This window comes from Quercus lobata, chromosome 10 (genome assembly GCF_001633185.2).
Source record: "Quercus lobata isolate SW786 chromosome 10, ValleyOak3.0 Primary Assembly, whole genome shotgun sequence".
Lineage (NCBI taxonomy): Eukaryota > Viridiplantae > Streptophyta > Magnoliopsida > Fagales > Fagaceae > Quercus > Quercus lobata.
In genome coordinates this window covers 31,951,579-31,973,147 of record NC_044913.1, presented here as the reverse complement: position 1 = coordinate 31,973,147, position 21,569 = coordinate 31,951,579, and the positions used below count along the sequence as shown (strand labels likewise).

The 21,569-nt window shown below is 33.8% G+C and overlaps 2 protein-coding genes across 2 annotated transcripts; both read left to right on the top strand.

Annotated features, from left to right (window-relative positions):
* The first annotated feature begins 11,759 nt into the window (after positions 1-11,759).
* LOC115964643 lies at positions 11,760-12,882 on the top strand. Its single transcript, XM_031083910.1, has 3 exons — positions 11,760-12,319; positions 12,461-12,798; positions 12,854-12,882. Exons 1-3 carry the CDS (start codon positions 11,760-11,762, stop codon positions 12,880-12,882), a joined length of 927 nt encoding a protein of 308 aa, XP_030939770.1.
* Positions 12,883-13,536: 654 nt separating this feature from the next.
* LOC115963804 (annexin D5-like) lies at positions 13,537-21,348 on the top strand. Its single transcript, XM_031082972.1, has 6 exons — positions 13,537-13,732; positions 17,572-17,717; positions 17,955-18,173; positions 19,704-19,919; positions 20,029-20,118; positions 20,958-21,348. Exons 1-6 carry the CDS (start codon positions 13,657-13,659, stop codon positions 21,159-21,161), a joined length of 951 nt encoding a protein of 316 aa, XP_030938832.1. The 5' UTR covers positions 13,537-13,656; the 3' UTR covers positions 21,162-21,348.
* The last annotated feature ends 221 nt before the right edge of the window (positions 21,349-21,569 follow it).

Here is a 21,569-nt window from a genome sequence, read left to right as displayed (position 1 = left end):
CTTGTATTTGGGTAGATTTAGGATGTGTTTAAATACTTCAAGAAACCATGTTTCAAGATCAAGTATTGAAGCCTTCAAGTCTGTCCAAGAAAACAAGTTAATAGTGCAAATTCATTAAAGCTCAACAGCTGTATCTATCAAGCTTAAGAAAGCTGTTCAAAGTTCGGTGTGCTTGACACTTTCTCGACAGCTGCTCAACACCTCCTATCTGTCGAGGTTTAAGATTTTCAGAATTCAAATCTGATTTTCTTGGGATCCTTGAATATGTCTTTGAGCCTTCTTTTCTCCTAACCCTAGATATATAAAAGAATTGTTTTAAGAGCCGTCAAACAGTTCACAAGTTGCACAAGCTTTGAACAAACTCTGTTCAAGCAAATTGTGACCGGAGACGAAGTTCTTGCCCTAGTTCATCTCTTTCTCTTGAAGAAGTTGCTGTGTATGTGCACCATAGGGTTTTCTGACCAATCATCTTTTTAATCTTCATCGTATGGATGAACTAAAGAACTTTGCAACTAACAACCTTCTTAGTTGGTGATTGAAGTCGCGTACTAGGATCCGCGCAATTGGTTAGTCACGTACTTAAGAGTCATGCATCTGAAAGGGGAACTGTCACTATAGAACAAGTCCAATTGGGTATTAGGGTAAGGGTTCAACTGTAAGTTGGTAAGGTACTTGAGATTCCTTTACTTGTAACCGCTTGTTGTGATAATAGTGGAGTTTCAGGAGTGGTGACTTGAAAATCACCCGGTGGGGTTTTTGCCGTTAGGTTTTCCCCATTCGTAAACAAATCACCATGTTATTTATTTTCTGCTGTGTTATTAGTTTATTGGTGATTTGTTTGTTCTATCATGCGTTTGCATGATAAATTGATTAATTAATAACTTGGCTAATTAATTAATTAATTTCTATCACAAGGGGTCATTCAGTTTATGGCCTATCACTAATGATCATTTAAGTACCCATTAACATATAGTAATGAAATGCAACATGTGTTTAAATGATAAATCTAAGATTAAGTCAAGAAGTGGACTTTTATGAATCTACTCTTTTTAAAACAAGAGTAAATTTTGAAAAAGGTATTTTAGATCTGTTTTTTATTACAACATAAGAAATTAAGAAAATATTTTAAATATGTTTTTGTTAGTAAGAAAACGATGAGTTTTAGAGAGAAAAATCTACATATGTTTTTACTTAGAAAGAATAATAGTAGAGAAAAATCCAAATATGTTTTTATTTAGAAAGAAAAATAGTAGAGAAAAATCTAGATCTGTTTTTATTTAGAAAGAAAAACAGTAGAGAAAAATCCAGATCTATTTTTATTTAGATAGAAAACATGAGATTTGAGAGAAATATCTAGATCTATTTTTATTGAAAAAAAAAATGAGATTTCAAGAAAGAGTTATAGATTCATATTAGAAACATCATACATCATCTTGGATCTATTATGCATGAATCATGGGATTATCATATGGACAGATTCATTAAGAAATATGAAAGCATGTTATGAATAAACTTTAAACAAGTATGCAAACAACATGTGAATAAAAAAAAAACTAATAAATAAATTACTTACTGTTGAGGGGAAAATTTTGATATTCCCAAATAGAATATGGGGTAGTCAAGCCGAAACTCGACGATGGGCTCTTGAAATAAAGCCCAAAGGCTTTCGGTGTCGTGTAAGCCCAAGCAAGAGATAGATGCTACACCTTGACAAAAAGACAACAACAAAGCACAATAAACACGTTATTGTTGTTAATTTGTTATATTATTAGTCTTTTTACACCATTATAGTTCAAATCAGTCCTCTAGCGGTAAGGGTAAAATTACACTTAATCCAGAAAAAACAGATTTAAACAGTCCAATAGTCAATGATTAAATAGGTTTAGGAATGTGTTAACTCCTGGGGGTCCTTGCATGTGTCGGTCAGGGGAGTTCATTGTACTTTCAGCCATCATTACATCAATGTGAGAGAAAAGTTCAATTGTTACATATAAATTATATCCTTCAACCGTAAAATAAAAAGTAAAAATTAAAGGTCCCATGGCCTTCATCATAATAATACTAAATAAGGATTAAAGGCTTCATTGTTACAAATAAAAGAGAAAAAATAGGATGGAATAAAGGGAGATAGGGATCCCAGCTCAGTGTAGTAAGTATTAGACTAAGATTTTGTTGAGTGTGTGCTCATAAGGCATGAATGAGACAGTGTGGGTTGTTTTGAGTGAGTGGGATGAGATTAACTTTAAGGTTAAGGCTTTTTGTGAGTAGTGGTTTGTTTGTGAGTAACGGGAGGCATTTATGAGCTGTGATTGTGTAAAAGAGAGGAAAGAATGTTTGAGGTTAGATGAATATGGGCTGAAGGGGATGAGTAGTAAGCTTAAGGAGAGCTAAACTACTAGCAAAATGGCAAATAGACCAGGGGTTTCAGAGGGAGTAGCTATCCCTGTGGGCTGAGATGCTTATCTTTTTATAATGGAGCTTTACGGAAGCATTAATTAACATGAGTCCAAAAAACGTAGGGTTAATCAGAGGTGGAGAACTAGAGTTAATCTTCCTGGGATTTTTGGTCAGAAGTAGAAGGTTTGCTTTATGGGCTGCTTTGCTTCTTTGGGTAATGATGGGATTTTGCATTAAATGTCAGGATTTCTGGGGCTGAGCTTAATCAATGTGATTAGGGCATGTATCAAGAGCAAATGCTAAAGCTGCAACTGAGATTTAGACCCCCAAGAAGATTCAACATCCCAAGCTAGGTGTCAAGTTCTAAGCCTACTTCAGGGGGTTCTATTGGAGGTCCCTTTATGCCCTCCAAACCACATGTTTCTAATTTTTCCCCTTTAAGATTCATGGGCTTGGCACATGAATTATGTCTTGAACGTTTTTAACATTTTTAGCATTAATTTGTTGGAGTTTGGATAATTTGGTTTCAGCTCCCCTTCTCCTGGAGGTGCAGTCTTGGGGAAGATGATGGAGTTCCATCATTCTTTAGACTTCAGTTGATATGACAGCCTTTGGGCATTGTTCACGTCAGGTAGAGGGTGGTAGAAAACTGATGGGACAGCCCTTAGTCCATTCTCAAAAGCTTAGTTCTTCTTGTATGAGTCTCTAGTTGCTCTTTTTGGTTAGAAATGAACAAGGGCTGGTTGCCCACTCTTAATCCTTTGCCTCCTGCTGGTGTTTTTTTGGTTTGGGCTTGCTTACATGGACTGGTCCCTTTGGGCCAGGTTGTGTGCATCCTACAAAATAGTCATAACACATGTTTGCCATGGGTTTTTATCCCTCGTGGACCTTTGTTAGTGAATAGTTTGGGTTTTTTCATAGATACTTGCAATGGGCCTTTGGACAGTTAGTTGTATTGATTGAAATAATAGGACAAGTTTCAAATACTTGTGTAAATAACACTTACTATGATGAATTCCATATTGCAAATAATGTTCATGGTTTTTAATAATTTGAATGATGAACTTGTGGGTTTGAATATTTGACCACGGGTGTTGAAGGTATATATTATAGATGTCGTGATGCAAATGATGTTAATGTATTTCATGGGTTTATAATACAAGAACATGATCCTCAAGATAGCTCTCAATGAGTTTTTTCATAAGATGATTGCCATGGTCCTTTTTTGCCACGGTTACATTTTACAATGATATTTTTTCTTTGCCAAGCGTTGATAATCTTGGGCTCTTTTTCTTTTTGATAAAGTAGTGCCAATGAAAATTGGGCTTTGATGTTGCCAATAAGAATTGGGCTTTGATATTGCCAATGAGAATTGGGTTTTGATATTGCCAATAAGAATAGGGCTTTGGATGAATAAATTGCCATGGGTTTAAATCATGGGCTTTGATTATGGATTTGAATTCCATTGATAAAATTGTTTTGCCATGGACTTGAATCATGGGCTTTTCAAATATTGCCAAGCATAAGTATTCTTGGGCTTTAAATAGAATAGGGTGTGTGTATTTGAAAGTAAATAGGTGATACTTAAATAAAATTAGGTGTAAAAAAAGTACCCTAACACTTACTTGCATGAATTCTTTAAACAAATGGGGGAATTGCTTTAGAAGTTTGAGAGAAAGTATCTCTCTAAAATCTAAAGCATTAGCACTAAACAAAAAAGAAAATCTTAAAGTCAGACTTCCAAAGTTTCTTTTATGTTAAGGGGAGATGGATGTTGAATTTTGGTTTTTCTCCTCTATTTATAGAGGTGTATCTGCTTAAAAAATAAGTTAGGGTTGCTTTAGAAGTCAGCAGACATGAATAAGGTCAGATTTTATCTCAAAAAATTGAATTTGAGTTTTGACCTGAACAAAATGTATCTGGGCCCATTTTGCAATTTGTGCTATTGAAGTGTTGATTCGTACTTTCCAACTGCTAATTGGCACTTCAAAAATGCTTATTGGCACTCTTAACAGCTTCACCCGATTTTGTCTTCTTGCACGTTTTGGACCCTTTTTTGGGCATTTTTCTGAGCTAGAAATTATACTTGGACGTGTCTTGGACTCACATTCCTGATAAAATTCACCTTAACTTGATAATTAGATGTTTAAAATAATTATCTCAAAGATAATCACCCTAAAACTTAACTATTAGTTTAATTTTTTACATTTTCAAATTATTTCTTTTTTTCCCATGCAACCAAACTTATTTTAACAAAACTACTTAACCAATTACAAAAATTAATTTAATTAATTTTAATTATTAACCAATCAAAATTAATTTCAATTAATCACATGTGATTAATTCATCCCAAAGAAATGCATGCATGCATGCCGTTAAAATTTAATCTTGTGATGTCTTTTGATCCGATCGCTCGATTCAGGTATAGAGTTGTGATCGTTAGAATCTCAAAATCATTTTTATGATATGTGATGAATGGACTTAATGAGTGAAATGCAATCATGATTTTTGAGTGCTTAGAATGATTATTTTGGTCATCTCTCAAGGTTAAATTATGGGTGCAAAATTGAGTGTGTACATAAGTATTTCAAGACTAAACATGATGTAGTACTATAAAGTATAAACCAATAAAAGTTATTAGCAAATCTTGTAGTTTATCTACTTCTTGGTTGGTGTGTCCATAACATTTAGTGTTCAAACCTCTCATCCCACATTGTAAATTTGTAACTATCGAACTAAAAAAAGAAAAAGAAAAAAATGGTAAGTCATCTAATACAAAAATTAATTTTCCACATGACTTTTTGAATATATATTATTATTTTTAGTTGGCTTTATGTAGTAAAATTAGGATGCAAAGGAAGAAGAGAAAAAAGAAAAGACAAAATTTTAATTTAGAACCATATTTCCATTTCCTTTTAGAAGAATTACTAGTTTAATTTTTTTTTCTTAAAGTGATATTCCCACGTTGGGTGGTGGTTTTCAAAATGGAATTTGCTTAATATATGGGCTGTAATTTAATTTTAAAGCATCCAATAGGCCTATAACTCTTATCCCAAATCGAATGAAGAATCTTATATCTATGTCTGAGATGCTTCTAACCAATTGGGTTTTTTTTTTTTTTTTTTCCCTAAACAGAGCTTGGATACTTCATTTTTTTGGTCCAGCCGATCCAACCATAAATTAGTCTAAACCATTAATTATTATAAAAAGAATGAAAAATAAATAAATAAATAAATGGAAAATGTTAATCTTCTTTCTTCTAACTTTTTAATCAAAGATGCTTCACTATCGGCTACGCACTAAAATTTTTCCAGCTATTCAAACCAACACAACGAATCCACTGAAGGATAATATAATATTTTCATAAAGCAATACTTTTTTTAATAGGTAGATAATGGGAATAAAGAGGTAGCGTTCAAATAAAAAATATTAAATACTTCTTATCAATACATATATATGAAATACAACACCAAAAAAAATGTTACTCACTTGAACCAATGCAATACTTAATTACCATTATTTTTGAGTGGAGTTGTGATATATTTTTGTGTTAGAATCCATTTCCCTCTCCCTTGTGTGTGAGTGTTTGTTTCTCAAAAAAAAAAAAAAAAATGCAATACTTAATTACCATTATTTTTTAGTGAAGTTGTGATATATTTTTGTGTTAGAATCCATTTCTCTCTCCTTTGTGTGTGAGTGTTTGTTTCTCAAAAAAAAAAATAAAAAATAAAAAAATAAGAAAAACAGATGCAGGGTCTTGGACGCAATCCAAACGCATACTTGGTGGTGTTTTAATCTTGACCTTTCATATAAAATTGTAATGGATACTAGTTACCGGTAGAGTAGGTATGCATATATATACAAATAAAATAAAATAAAAAATTAGATGGTTATCTCTTTGGTGTTCTTTCAGCGCTCTCTCTAGCATTCTTCCAGGTCTCTCACTCTCCCAAAATCATAAAAATGTTTTTGATATTGTTAAAGGTAAGACTGGAAACGATAAAACCCTATATTCAATGTCATTTTTTTTTTTTTTTTTTTTGCTTTGTCTTCCCCCTTTTTCCTTTCTTTGTTTTTTGGGGCAACCCATTTGTAAAGGTAGATATATACAATTTCAAATGATTATTGTTGACCTTCTTGTGGGTATTGGGTACGGGGTGGGTGGGGAGGACCCCTTAATCTTATCATGATTTTTGAATTTGGGTCTATTTGTTCTGTTGGAGTAGCACGTGTGATATGTATGTGGGTTTGTGTTATTTTATTCAAATAGATCCTACAAATAATTATAAAGTCCATGTTTTTGTGAATTAAATCAATAATATGATTATGTTTTCTTATAGCATTAGAATTGGCTTTAGAGCATTAGTATTATAGTAGGCATTTTGCTAAAATGCTAAATTTATTATCAAAATATAGCACAAGTGGGTTGCATTAATGGAGCAAAACCCATTTCTTTTTGCTGCTAAGCTACAGTGCACACAATAGCTAAGATGGTGAAAACAAATTTATTAAAATATATATTATTTAATTATATTGGTGGTGGTGGTTGTTGTTGATTATTGTAGTAAATATATTATTTTATTGTGTTGTTTATAATATTTTATTGTTTTAAATGCTAAAATAAAACCACTAATTTGAGTTTTTTGTAAAGTGAGGTAGTAAAATGGATAAAGTAACCTTTTGTGGTGTCAAATTGCTAAAATTTTGACACCACCAATGCTGATGCTCTTATTATTCCAATTATGGTTGGTTAGTGCTTAAAGATTGATTATATATATATATATATTGAGAATCTAATAGGGTTCTATTGAAACAATAAATTTTGGTTTAGCTGAGAGATAAAATGAAGACTTTAAAATCTTAAATTTACAAGTTCTGGGATATATTGTATGCTAGATAAAATTTCAAATAATCAACAAAGTAATTATAAAGCAGTTGACATAACTGTGAGTGGGTAAGATCAGGGCCGGCCTAAGCGTTTCGGAGGTTTAAGGTGAAATTTTCAAATGGGGCTTTTATGTTATCACTTAAATAATATTTAACTAGCATTTTATATAATAATTTTTTTTAAATCCATTCTTTTTAATTTTTAATATGATTTTTTTTTGAGAAAATGCTAAAGTTATAACAAATTTTACTATAAACTAGTGTTGTAATGAATGTGATTAATAACATGAGGCTTACAAAAATACTAGAAATATTATAAAATTTACAACATAAGAATTACAAAAATATATCACCAATCACAAATATTCATTCAAAAATGCATTCAATAGTTTGTTGAAATCTACCTATTATATTCATTGTTACATCAAATTATAAAAGTTATGAAGATCACCACGCACCCTAGGTGCAGTAGCCACTTCACAAGTATAAGTTTTTGTTAGGTGTGGGGGGCAATGATCGAGATTTAAGTCTCTAGAAGAGAGTTTCGCACACATATACACTTAGATTAGGTTAGAGTAGAATTTTTATCTCGTATAAAAATAATTAAATAAATAAAAATTATATAAAAATAATTAAATAAATAAAAGTTATGTAGTAAAATTTATAGTATTTTTAACATTTTCTTATTTGAATTACTTGTGATTAGTAACACGTCTATTTCCAAGACCTATTTATTTAAATTTGTCGTATCCCTATCTCTAGCATTACTTAGGCTGCGTTTGTTTCAATGGTAAACTGAAATTAGAAAACATTTTACATCCGGGTCCATGTTTGGCACTACCTGAAAATAAAGTCAAACTGAAAATAGAATTTAGTTTGACCGTAAAATATCCTTGCCAACTAGTAAAATCATTTCCGTTCCCATTTTACCTTCAAATGCTTTTCGGAATTACTCACTCCTCACACACTCCTCTCACACACGCACCAACCTCATTTCAGCTCCAACCCACACACCAACCTCAACTCCACACACAGTCCGACGCCAAGCTCTGGCCGCCCAGCCAAGCCAAGGCCAACCTAGATTGTGTTGCCCCCACCACCACCCCCTCCACCCAGATCGTGCCGCCCCACCCCCCAGATTGCCTAGATCGCATCACTCCGCCCAGATCGCACCGCCCCACCACAGTCCTCCATCCACTCTAATCTCTCTCTTTCTTGACCTATCTCTCTTTCCCTCAATTTCTCACTCTTTCTTGCTCCTTCTCCCACAGATATATCATGGATATGTTCTGAATATGTTTTTATTTTGACTTTTGGTGGTGTTAAGTGTATATTTTGAAATTTTTTGATATAAAATTTGTTTGGTAGTTGAGAAAATAGTTGAGAAAATGTGAAAATTTTATAGGAAAATAACATTTTCAGAATGTTACCAAACACTGGAAATCGTTTTTCGGATTATTTTCCATTGCAAAACCAAACGCTCGAATTTTAATTTCCTTACGGGAATTCATTTTCCCTTGCATTCGTTTTACACTCGGAATTCGATTTACATTAAACCAAACGCTACCTTAATTCTTTGAGCCTTCTTAATAGTGAAAAAAAAAAATGTAAACTAAAATGTTTTAATATCTCCCAAAAATATTTATATATAACAAATAAATAAATAAATTTGCCCCCAAATTTGGGTTCTTCTCTAGTAAGGGGTCCTAGGCAATGGCCTAAGCCTAGGGCCGGCCCTGGGTAAGATGGGGCTGTATAGGTGATAGTGATTTTTCCCTCCTATCTTGATGGATTCACAAGAAGTGTACCAATCAAGAAAAAGAGAAATTATAAGAATGACGTTGGAAGGGAAATTGCAGAAAAGTTGGCAAAGAAAGCAAAGAAGAATGAGCTGATATAGTGATATTTGAGTTCTTAAGGCACTATCAAGAGCCTTGGGTGATTACTGCCTGAAGGAAGATGGGGTTATTTCTGTGCCAGATGTGACATAAAGGAACATAACTAGTAGAGATATATTGGTTATATTGGAAATAGATGGGGTATGCATTTTCTTGATGATGGTTGCAACTCTCTCTTTTCCTCTCTTTTGGCTAGGACCTTCCAACTTTCTCTTAAGCTCACAATGGCTCACTTTTTTTCCCCTCTTATTCGCAACTCATTATAATTTCCATTGTTATTATGAGTAGATATTTTAGAATGACGAAATACTCAGTTGTAAGATACAGAGCCATTGAGTAGTAAGCAAGTTCTAAATATTTCAATGAAACTTAAATTTTCTATGAAATTATACTGTATTAATTTCAGTCTTTAATATATTAACATATTTATGTATAAATCTAGCCATAGTTAATTAAGAGAAATGTTATATCCAAAATATTTTCACAACAAATCATAAGTGGCAAGTTCTTATTAGCTCTAATTTGAATTTATAACTTAAATTATTTTTAGGCCCACCCATAACAACCAATAACAACTTACCGCTTAAGATTTGTTGTAAAAATATTATGGATATAGCATTTCTCGTTAATTAATTTTGTTAGTTGTAAAAATGTTATGGATATAGCATTTCTCGTTAATTAATTTTGTTAATCTTTTTATTAATATATTTATTTTATGGTATATTTTATGGTTTTGATAACTATGCTACTAGAAGGTTTATTTCTTCTTCTTTTTAGAAGTCAAGAACGTGGCAAAGTTTATCATGCGGGTGCACCATACAACATTATGTGTGCTCAAAGGACTATTTTTTTTTTCATTTAATTTTTCCTTTTACAGATTCTTTGAAATTGGGTTATTTCAGATTAATTAATATGTTCACTTCGACATTTATGTTGCTATTTGGAAGAGCAAAAAAAGGAATAGAAAAGGTTCATAAAGAATATCATTTTTAATTGAATATGGATAAAATAAAATAAAAAGTGGTGTTTTTTTTAGAACTCTTAACTACATGTGGGTAAGAAACATTTTAATTGGAATGAATGGGTTGAAGAGTGGATAGATTATACCACAAATTGTGTTTGTAATATATATATATATATATATATATTGAATTTTCGTAGGTGTCATATATTGACTAGTGTGTGATATATTTTTTGGATATTTAATAATAATAAAAAATAATGAAAAGTGGATTTCTAGTGTAATTAATAATTTGTTCACCATCTTTCCTCTTAGGCATTGCACTGTATGGAGGAGGTGGTGGTGGCGGTGGGCCGTTCTTCTTCAATCAAATGGTGGAATGTGAAGATAGGATCGATGCTGATTAGATTACTGAAACTGTGAATGAAAAAGATGAGCCTACCATGTTTGTTGAGGCTAACGTATTTTTTTTTTTTTTTTTGACTGAAAAAGGTAGACAAGCTAACGTTAAAATATTACGTATTTAGCCAAAACAAACAAACAAACAAATGTGTCACGTTTTTTATGACTTAGGAGCTCCTCTATATTAGCTGTGAGTGCCTGAATTTGCAGGGCTAATGCCGCTGCATCTTGAGGTGTGTTAGACTCCATCTGGGTGTTGGAAAGGGTAGAGCTATGTTTTCAAACTAGGGTTTGAAGTCGTCCCCACAAATGGCGCCAAACTAATAATGCCAAAAATCGTCAGTTGCTTATGTTTGTCTAGATGGAACGCGTCATTGGTGCTTCAGGGAACCTGCACGAGATCAAGAGTAAAACTTTGCTTAATTGGTCACTAGTGTGGTGCCCGCCACTGAACTTCCAATGATAAAGTCAAATAAAAATTGAGTATATTGGGCAAAGATAATGATAGTATGCAGGTCTCTTGCTATTTAAATATAAGTGTTTCAGTACCTTTTCTAGGAGTCTAATATTGTTTAAATATAGGGTCTTCCCTTCTAGTAACGTCTTCTGGTGGCTCAATGAGATGGCTCGATGTCCCTTCCAAAGGCCATATCTCTTGTATTTATTGGTGTGTAACGGTTCTGCCATTAAATGTCTGTTTAATGGCGCTTCTGATCGTCTAGTGTGGATTGTCTGGACGAAGTGAATTATTTAGTTCATCACCTAGCATATAACTTTTGTCCTAAGTCCTAACCCTGACCATCTATGACTACAATGAGAATATTTGTTAGCTTCCAAGTGTTGGAATTTATATTAAAATATCACGGGAAAGTTTATGTCAATATTGAATTAAGATTTGATAACCATTATTAGAAATTATGGCCAATTTGGTTCTGTTGTTTAAACAATAGTTTTCATTGTTTAAACAACACAACACGTATTTTCATAGCACTTTTTCACCCACACTTATTTCCACAATACTTAAACAACGTTACTAGAACAACATTACTAAAGAAAAAAAAAAAAAATCTATTTATGTTAAATAGCATGTGCTATCAATCCATGAATAGTTTTAGATAGGGTAAAATACTATTTTGGTATGGCAAGACCAGTGGCTCACTACCCGAAGCACTTACAGGGTAGTCACTCCAGAGAGGCCTGGAAATCAGATTAAGATGGTTAGGGACTTGCTGGGTGAGGAAGGAATGGAGTGGGACATAGAACTGGTGAGGGGTCTCTTTTTACCTCAGGATGCAGAGACAATCCTTAGTATCCCCATCAGTGAATCAATTGCAAAAGATAGAATGGTATGGGTTGAAGATAAGAAAGGTATATTTACTGTCAGGAGTGTATATAGGCTGGCTCGGGAAATAGAGGTAGATGGGGGTAACACCGGTTGCTCGGACTCGACGAAAATGCATGGAGTTTGGCAGGGGGTGTGGAGTATGAACCTGCCAAACAAAATTAAGCACTTTGCTTGGAAGGCATGTAATGGTATCTTGCCCACTAAAGACTCTCTCTTCTGTAGAAAGATCACAGACACTAATATATGTGAAGTTTGTGGTAGGCAGGTAGAAACAACCATGCACATGCTCTGTTTTTGTAGTTGTGGAACAGAGGTTTGGAGTGCAAGCAAGCTTTCTCTGCCTTGCAATGTTCAAGAGTCATGGATCTTCGTGGACACATTTAGTCGACTTCGGACTAGTTGGGAGGCTCAGCTGGGGCTGTTGGAGAGGTGGGTCACGATCTGTTAGGGTATTTGGAAGAGTAGAAATGAGGTCCGACATGGTTGAAAGAGGCGACCTGGTCGTGTAATAGTGAGAAGCTCGTTGAAATTATTGGAGGACTTTCAATCAACCAATGAGAAGCCGAGCAGATCGAGAACAGAAAACCAGAACAGAGTTGCATGGAAGCCACCACCACCGGGTTCTTTCAAGGTCAATGTAGATGGTGCTCTGTTCTCAAAATCAAAGCAATCCGGCGTGGGAGTTATGGTGCACGACGAGGAAGGTAATGTGATAGCAGCCATGTCTAGGAAGATGGATTTACCTCTCGGAGTGTTAAAGATGGAGGCGAAGGCCCTAGAGATTGGGGTGAAATTAGCTGAGGAGGTGGGGCTCAGGGACGTAGTGTTTGAAGGAGACTCGCAGCTGATAATCAACGCCATCCACGGCATTGGAGAGGCTGAGGCTTCGGTTCAAAACATCATCCAAGGTGTGTTGCAAAAAGGCCAATGTTTTAGAACGTTTGATGTTTTACATATTAAAAGGCAAGGGAATGCCCTTGCCCACTTATTAGCTCAACATGCTCAAAATGTTGAGAACATGGTGGTATGGCTGGAGGACTGTCCCAGTCAGGTGGCACATGCGTGTGCACATGGAGGGCGTTTGCCCTCCACGTTTCTGCCTTTGCGTTTTCTCCATTCACGTTTTTCTCCTTTTTTTTTTTTTTTTTGGCCCGCATTTGTTGACTTTTGGGGGACAAATTTTATTGTTATGAACAGTAAATACACTGTTCATGTACTGTGCTGACACTGTTCACGTATTAAAAAATATTAAAAATAGGTCCCACAGTACTATTTACACATTTAAAAATTATTTTGCTACAGTGTTTTTAGTTTTCAGTTTTAGCAACAATAAGTTCAATCCAAACGGACCCATGATGTATCTGTTTTTCAACGTACTGAAGGAAGGTTTGAGTATTTCCCATTAAAAAAAAAAAAAAAAAAAAAAAGAGGTAATTAAGAAATACTTTTCAAAAGCGGATTTCAAACCCAGAACTAAAGGAACTCCCTTAGGACACTCAACACTCCATGAATTATTTACCCCCAAAATAGTTGACGCGTGTAATGTACGCGCAAAGACATTGACCAAACTTAACGCTCTCTATTTTAATAGAAGCAGGCAGGTTCCTCGTTTCTCCCGCAATTTCAAAATAACTGTTCTCTCTCTGCATTTATAAGATTCTTTTTTTTTACTAACAACACTACGAGACAAAGCACACATAACATAAAGGTCGAATAAAGGAAGAAAGAAAGAAGAAAGAAAGAGAGAGAGAGAGCACGAATCAATTATGTCGACGCTAAGCGTTCCTCCAGTTCCAACCTCCCCAAGAGACGACGCTATTGCACTTTACCGTGCTTTCAAGGGTACTTCTCTCTCTCTCTCTCTTTCTTTGAAATTTCTATACAAACATGCTTTTACTACTTGTTTGGTCCAACCTTGTAAATCCTCTACCAAAAAAAAAATAAAAACATGAATTCCATAACACGTATAGATACTAATTGGCTTCGATCTTGTGAGCCTTTCATTTCATGCCTATCAATAATATTTGGTTCAAAAGGACTGATTCTACTTTTTGGATTTTTTTTTTTTTTTTAACTGTTTTCGCTGTATGTCATGTCATGTGTCATCCCAATGTCTCCTCAACTAATTTACCAAAAAAAATTTCAATTAACTAAAAAAATAAATTTGCCCATCTCAATTTTTATTTATGAGCCTTAAAGGTTAGGATACGGACGCGTGTTCTCATCTGTCCAGTGGAATTAATCCTTTCTAGATTACACCGACGCGTGTTCACACGTGTCGGACACGATACCGAAAGACTCGCCGGACTCCGGTGTCCGAGCGGTGTCTTTTTTTTCTTTCACTTCTCTGACACGGCTCCGACACGCTTCTCCGACACGGTAAGGAGGTTTCGGACAGATACAAACAAGAAGAAAAAAAGAAAAAGAAAAAAAATGAGAAAAATGGGTATGTGACTCACTGAATTGGTGTTAATGACTGAGATCTGTGCTTCAAATCTTTTATTTTTTTTATTTTTTCCTTCTAAATCCTTTTCTAATTTAGATCCCATTTCTCTCCATTGTAACTATCGCTAAGACTTTCAGTTTTGTGTCTTTCAAATGTTCTTACCTAACTATTTAGTCAATGATGTCAGATGGTTAGGTAAGAGTGGTGTGGCAATTTAATGCACTTACTTTATATCTTTTGCTATTTTAGAGTCATCACGCGTCTTTCTTTTTCTTTTTTTCCTTTTTCTGTCAGTCCACTTCTTCTTTTTGGCTTTAATTCATTCATTCATTCACTCTTTGCTTATTGTAAATATTGTATTTTTTAAATTCTATGTCTAAAAATATTAAAAAATATGCCTAAATATAAAATTTAATTAATTATTTAATTGCTTTTCAAAAATTGCCGTACCCTGTGTTTGTACCCATGTCATATCTGTGCTTGTGTCTGTGTCGGTGTAACTTAGCCAGTAAGTATACACTTATGTTGTTGGCACGCATGAAGCGAGGCAGGGCTGAGAAGTATTTCAAACTTGCTTTTAAGGCAAGTTATATAATGAGAAATGAATTCTTGTTGAGAGGACTCATTCAAGACCCTATATACTAATAACTGCTTGATTTTTATTTTTATTTTTTGGACGTCACATTTAAGCATTTTTATTTTTACATACTACTAGAACAACAATGAATGTTTTTTGTCAATTGTGGATCTGTTTTTTTTTTTTTTCTTATTTTTCAACATCTTGAAACAATGCTTATTTGAACAATCTACTTTCTGTTGTTATAGACCTAAAAAATTGTTGTTGTTTCATTAAATTCAATTGACAATGGTTATTTTCTATATTGTTCTCTCATACAGTCATACTTGCTTTAAGGCTAAGCACCCCACGAATCTATACTATTCATAAAGCTTCATGGTGATTTTCTACCTTAGGCTTTGGATTTTTTCCCAGCAGATAAAAAATACACTAAAGACCTAGTCACATTGTTGACTGTTACTTGATTTGATTCTTCTACTTAAAAAAAAAAAGTATATGAAGGTTTAAAGTTTTAATCTTCCTCTTCTTTCAACCAAATGGAGACTAGGGGAAGAAAATAAAATAATTGATTGTTTTTTAAAGTATTAAGGAAAATAAGTGTGTAATAGAAACACATATATGGTGTTTGGGCAAATCACAACCACAACAGAAAGCAATGCTCTAGGCTTTTTTATTTTTAAGAAAGTGAGGCATATCATGTTATGATAATTGACTTGAAACATTGGAAAAGTTGCCTCCGAATATGATTTAATAAACCCATCTGCTTTTATGCTGTGACAATGAGTTTGTTTCAACACTGCTTTTAGTCAGTGTACCTTGCAGATGATTGTGGAATGTGTACAAGCTCAAATAAGTTAGAGTAAAACAATATTGATCTGTTTTGGGGGTGAAATCAGTTTAGTTGACTATTAAATGAGGAGCCTTTACATTAAAGATTAATATGAGAAGGGGCCAGGACAACTCTCTTGACTTCGTCCCAAATCTGGGATTAAATCTTGACTTCATCAGGATTGGCAGGGTTCTTGGGTACAGGGACTCCTGTTGTGTATTCCAGCCATTGAAAAAAAAAAAAATCCATTAATATGAAAAGGAAAGAAGTTGATATTTTCTGCATAGAAGATAAAGGGTGTGATTTTATTTGCAAGGATTGGAATGCTTTTCCCTTTCTTTTTGTCATGAGGTCTTTTGCCTTGAGAATATTCAATATTGTCTCCAAATAGATAAGTTGAAAAGCGGTCTGGTTGGCTGCTGAAAAGATTATGCCACTGGTTCTGATCACCCAAAGTAACTTCTGGAAGTTCAATTTTGATTTTATGTTGAGATACTTCTGGTGAAGTCATTTAGGAATGTGAAGTGTTAAGTAGTTAAAAGCATTATTTCTAAAGCATATATTGAGTGAGAGAAGCAAAGAAAATCCTTTCCTGTGATAGCTTGGAGTGATTTAGGTGCCGTTTGGATTGGGCTGAAAGCTGCGTCTGCGTGCGTTTTTTTTTTTTTCACTTCATGCGTTTTGCTTTAGGGCAGGGGGACAATTATCACTGTAGCAGCACTGTTCATATACTGTTACTGTTCATGCATTGTTCATGAAACCCACAACCACTTTATTCAGGAAAAAAATATTAAAAATGGGTCCCACGGTATTATTCACACATTTTTGCTACAGTGTTTTCAGTTTTAGCAAAAATAAGTTCAATCTAAACGGACCCTTAGAGAGTCATCTTGCCTTTTATTCTAAGTTGACTTAATCTTTTACTGAACAAATTCTGAAATCTAGTTTTGTCAATGCATAATACATTTAAAAGGTTGATGTATCAATGAGAATCAGTAGAATCATCCTTTAAAAATGGTATTAGTTCTAAGCCATTTGTTTATCACATAAAAAAACTAGGACCAAAAAAGTTGGTATGAGAAGAATCTAGCAATCGTAAATTAAGTTGAAAAAAATATTTGTATTGCTACATTATTATCATTTAGGCCAGTAGAATATGTGGTGGCTTATTACCTGAAATGTTTGGGAGTTCCAAAAATTTATGGGGGCGCATCTCTAAAAAGCAAGGCCTACTTTAATATTTGCTTACAACAATGTCGAAAAAACCACATCAACAAAACCGTGCATAGCCAAAGTTCTTGTATCATGTAGGCAGGTTAATTTCTGTTTAGGTTTGCTTATTTTGTAACCTAGAGTCAGGGAAAATTGTGAACCTCTGGTTGTTGAGAAAGGATTATGAGGCTTTCTGATCTATTGAGGATTAATTAGGTGAAGGTTCAATGGTTTAAAATTCTTTTGGAAGCAAAGCTAATATGAGGACACTGTTAGAACAATGGCTTAGGGCTTGGTAGGAAATATTAAGTTGTGCCATAATGCTCTTGTGCAAGGCAACAGATGTTCACTGCAAGATGGCAAGTTAATATTTATAAGTGGTACTTCTTGGTTAGACAAATCAAGTTCTGTCACCACTTTCCTACATTTTGATTTTTACAAAAAATTGATAGTTGAAATATCATCTATTTTTTCTTTGTGAGTCATCTGCTATGTTTTAACTTTTGGGTTTGTCTCATTGACTCTTCTATGTGAAATTTGATGTTTCAAGAAATTTTTGTTATGTGGTACTAATATATGGTTTTTTTTTTTTTTTTTTTTTTTTTTTTTTTTTTCAGGGTTTGGGTGTGACACGGCAGCAGTGGTCAATATTCTTGCCCATCGTGATGCAACACAACGTGCTCTCATCCAACAAGAATATAGAGTGATGTATTCTGATGACATTCTTAAACGCTTGTCTTCAGAGCTTAGTGGCAAATTAGAGGTACTGACTATACCTACTCGGCTACTCATGACTACTTGAAGGCAAAGATCTATGGAGCATATATACTTTCTAATCACTTTTTTTCCTTTTTTTTAATTATTTATTTGATTTGTTTCTGACTCAAATACTTCAGAGAGAGTTGCAGATGATTGTATTTAGCAATAAAGCAATATGTTGTTTTATTTAATTATTATATATTTTAAACTCCTGTTCATCTTACATTCCTGCATTTATCAGACGTCAGTTCTGCTTTGGATGCATGATCCGGTGGGACGAGATGCAATAGTTGTCAAGCAGGGATTAAGTTCAGAGACAAAGAATCTTCAAGCTGCCACTGAAGTAATATGTTCTCGTACACCAACCCAGATACAGTGTTTTAAACAACTATATCATTCTAGATTTGGGGTTCCCCTTGAACATGATATTGAAATGCAAGCCTCTGGAGATCATAAAAAGGTAGCTTTTTCTCTATGCATTTTTCAATTTTTCTTTAGCATTGCTTAATGTTAGTTTCCATGTTTGAGAGAAATTTTGACGTTCTCACTTTTACCTAAGGACATTCATGAATAATTTTCCCCTTTTCTTTTCTTTTTTGGGTGTGTGTGTGTTTTTTTTTGGGGGGTGGTTCATAATGTGTTGATGCCTTGTAGACTTCTATGTGTTGACATGGAATCTGATCATATCTACCTGTATTTAACTGCAACTTTATATTGGCTAGATGATCTGGCACCATGTATTGCAAGAAAAGGATGCTCTAAACGGCTGAATAGTGTACATTTTCATATTACTTATATAGTCTTAGTTTGTGACATGATAGATTGAAGGCATATTTATAAAGCCCTGGAGCTGACCTAAAGATATTGAAATTGCCTAATGTATCATTGAATGTTACATGGCCTTATGTCATACTGTTAGATCTGTGTATGATGGCCCTAAGCAATTGCTATGTACATTGAAGATGAGGCTCTCAAAAGTCAGAAATAGGTCAATAATAAAGTCATATATTGCATCTGTTTCTGAATCTTGAAATGGATGAATTCTTTGTTTTGACTTGGTTTGCAGAGCTGCAGATGAGACAGAGAATTGGAATTTGGATTGTTTGACGACTGATGAGTCTTGTTATAAGCTTTAGGCATTCTTAAGCCCAAAATTGTATTAGAGCCTACACAGAAAGTGCAAGCACAGCCTTGTTTGAAGTACATTTTTGAAGTATTTAAAGACTTTTTTCTAATATGGAGTAATATTTATAATATACAATCAAAATAATTTTTAAAATTTAAAATAGTAATATGTAGCTTATTAGATCAAATGATTGGAGTGGTGCAATTGCACAAAGGTTGTCACTTCAAATTTTAAATCCAACAATGGCTATTTCAATTTCTTATATTTTCTATATAGTAAATTTGAAAAAAAATAATCAATGGACAACATGATAATCAACTAATCACATACAATTTAAAGGCAACATTTTAGGAAATTGTCTGTGTTTTACAAAATTTGGACAGCTATAATAGCAATGATCAAAATGAAGTACATGGCTTAACCAAAATATGACCAAAAGTCAGTGATCATCAAGCACTAAAATACTAAAATGTAGTGACTAATTGAAAGGGTTTATGGGAAAAATATGAAAGAAAGAAATAAAAGCACACTTTTTGGGCTTTGGGATTTTCCAAAAAGGGGCAAAAGTGCACACTTGATGTGCGCTTCATTGAATGCTCCTTGCCTTTTGGGTTTTGCACTTCATGCTTTAGGAGTGCCAGGTGCAATTATAACAACATTACTGACTTATAGTATAGTAGTATATATCTAATATCTGTTATATGAGGGGTGGCTTGATTCATGGTTTGTGATAATAATATGTTCAACCTGAAACTGTGTTGTGCTTAACCTTTCAATGTCTGATTTTCGAATTTAAAATATCCCTTTTTAGGATATGAGAGGAAATAAAGTCATCAATATCTTAATGCAAAATATTTGATGTAGCTCTTGCTTGCATATGTAAGCACACCCCGTTATGAAGGTCTGGAATTTGACAGAGAGATAACTGCGAAGGATTCAAAGGCTCTTTTTAAAGCAGGGGAAAAGAAATTGGGAACTGATGAGAAGACCTTTATCCACATATTCAGTGAACGAAGCAGGGCACAATTGGCTGCTATTATTTCTGCTTACCATGACATGTATGGAAATTCACTTAAAAAGGTATATATATATATTTTCTGAGATATCTTATATTTTTGTTTTTTTTTTAAAAAAAAAAAAAGATCTTTTGCCTGAAGGAAAGAAGTGCTTATTCAATCTTGAAATTTAGGCAGTGAAGGGCGAGACATCGGGCCTTTTTGAATATGCTCTCTTGACAATTTTAAGCTGCTCAGAGAATCCGGCGAGATACTTTGCTAAGGTATCATGTTGTTTCTCTTTGGTGAATTTGATTACAATGTATAAGTTTATCATAATAGTAATTTCACAAACTGGTAGTTTCTTGCTAAGAAGGCAAGGTAAATAGTACTTTTTGCTATTCAGGTTTTATCATTTCAGTACAGATCATTTTGTGGAAATAAAAGAGGCAATAGTAGAGTTATCTGGTACACGTGTATCCCTTTATGTTGGATGATTTTAGTACTGTTAACCACTCTAAATTTGAAGAATAGTAGTTCGGAATGATTTCCTTAATTGAAAAAAAAAAAATAAAAAAAAAATAAAAAATTCCATTCTAATGTAAAAACCAATGGAAATTAGTTTGGTTTTGAAGGCATTCCAGCACCCTAAAATAATGAGGTATGCCAAAGCTTTCACATGTTTTCTGTTCCCTGTGTGGATAAGGCCCATGTAGTACATATACATGGATCAATTTCTAGTTGGACAGCATCATGATAATTCTATAAAGCTTTTACATAATTTCCTTTTATTATGAGCTGCGAAACATCCCTCACATTATTCCAATAAATTACAAGTTCTTCCATTGTAACGATTAGAAACCAACAGAACAAAAGTGGGCCTAAGTCATTGATTTATGACTATATCCACTATTCTGATACTAGAATTAGATAGGAATGAAATTATGCTTTGTCAAACTATTCTCTCCGTTTCCATATGGACCATATCTCTAGTTTTTCTGAACAACAGGGCCAGATATGCTTTTACTGATGTGGGATTATGGTACTCAAGGACCTATATACCATTTTTATTATTGTCATAAAAATGACATGGATGCATCCTAACACCTCTGAAATTTTGCAGGTGTTGCATAAGGCTATGAAGGGCTTGGGGACTGATGACACCACCCTTATAAGGGTAATTGTGACAAGGACTGAGATTGATATGCAGTACATAAAAGCTGAATACCTGAAGAAATACAAGAAGACATTGAATGATGCAGTCCACTCGGAAACATCAGGCCATTACAGGACTTTTCTTCTCTCTCTTCTGGGTCCCAACCGTTAGCCAAATGATAGATGATAAGTGTTTGTAGGGGATTATGATGATGCTGCTCTATTATGTTGTTTCTGTCTTGATAGGATCATCGATTAAGCTTCCTAAAGTGTGTAAATAACTAAATATTGTGTTGGGTGCTATAAATAAAAAACTTTGAAAATATTTTAGAATCATTACATTCACACTCATTTAATCATGCATTTGTTGGAATTTTTCTTGTACTTATACTAATATTTTGATCTGCTGGGTGGTGATCCTTTGTGGAGATTATCTCTAGGGAAAGGCATCATAGGACAGACAATCCTGAGCTGGGGGTTGTACCATACTAGTTCAATTCAATTAGGGTATGTTCAATTGTTGAGAATTATCTTGAGAGTTATAAGTTCTTAATAATTTAAATTCACAAGAGTTAAATTT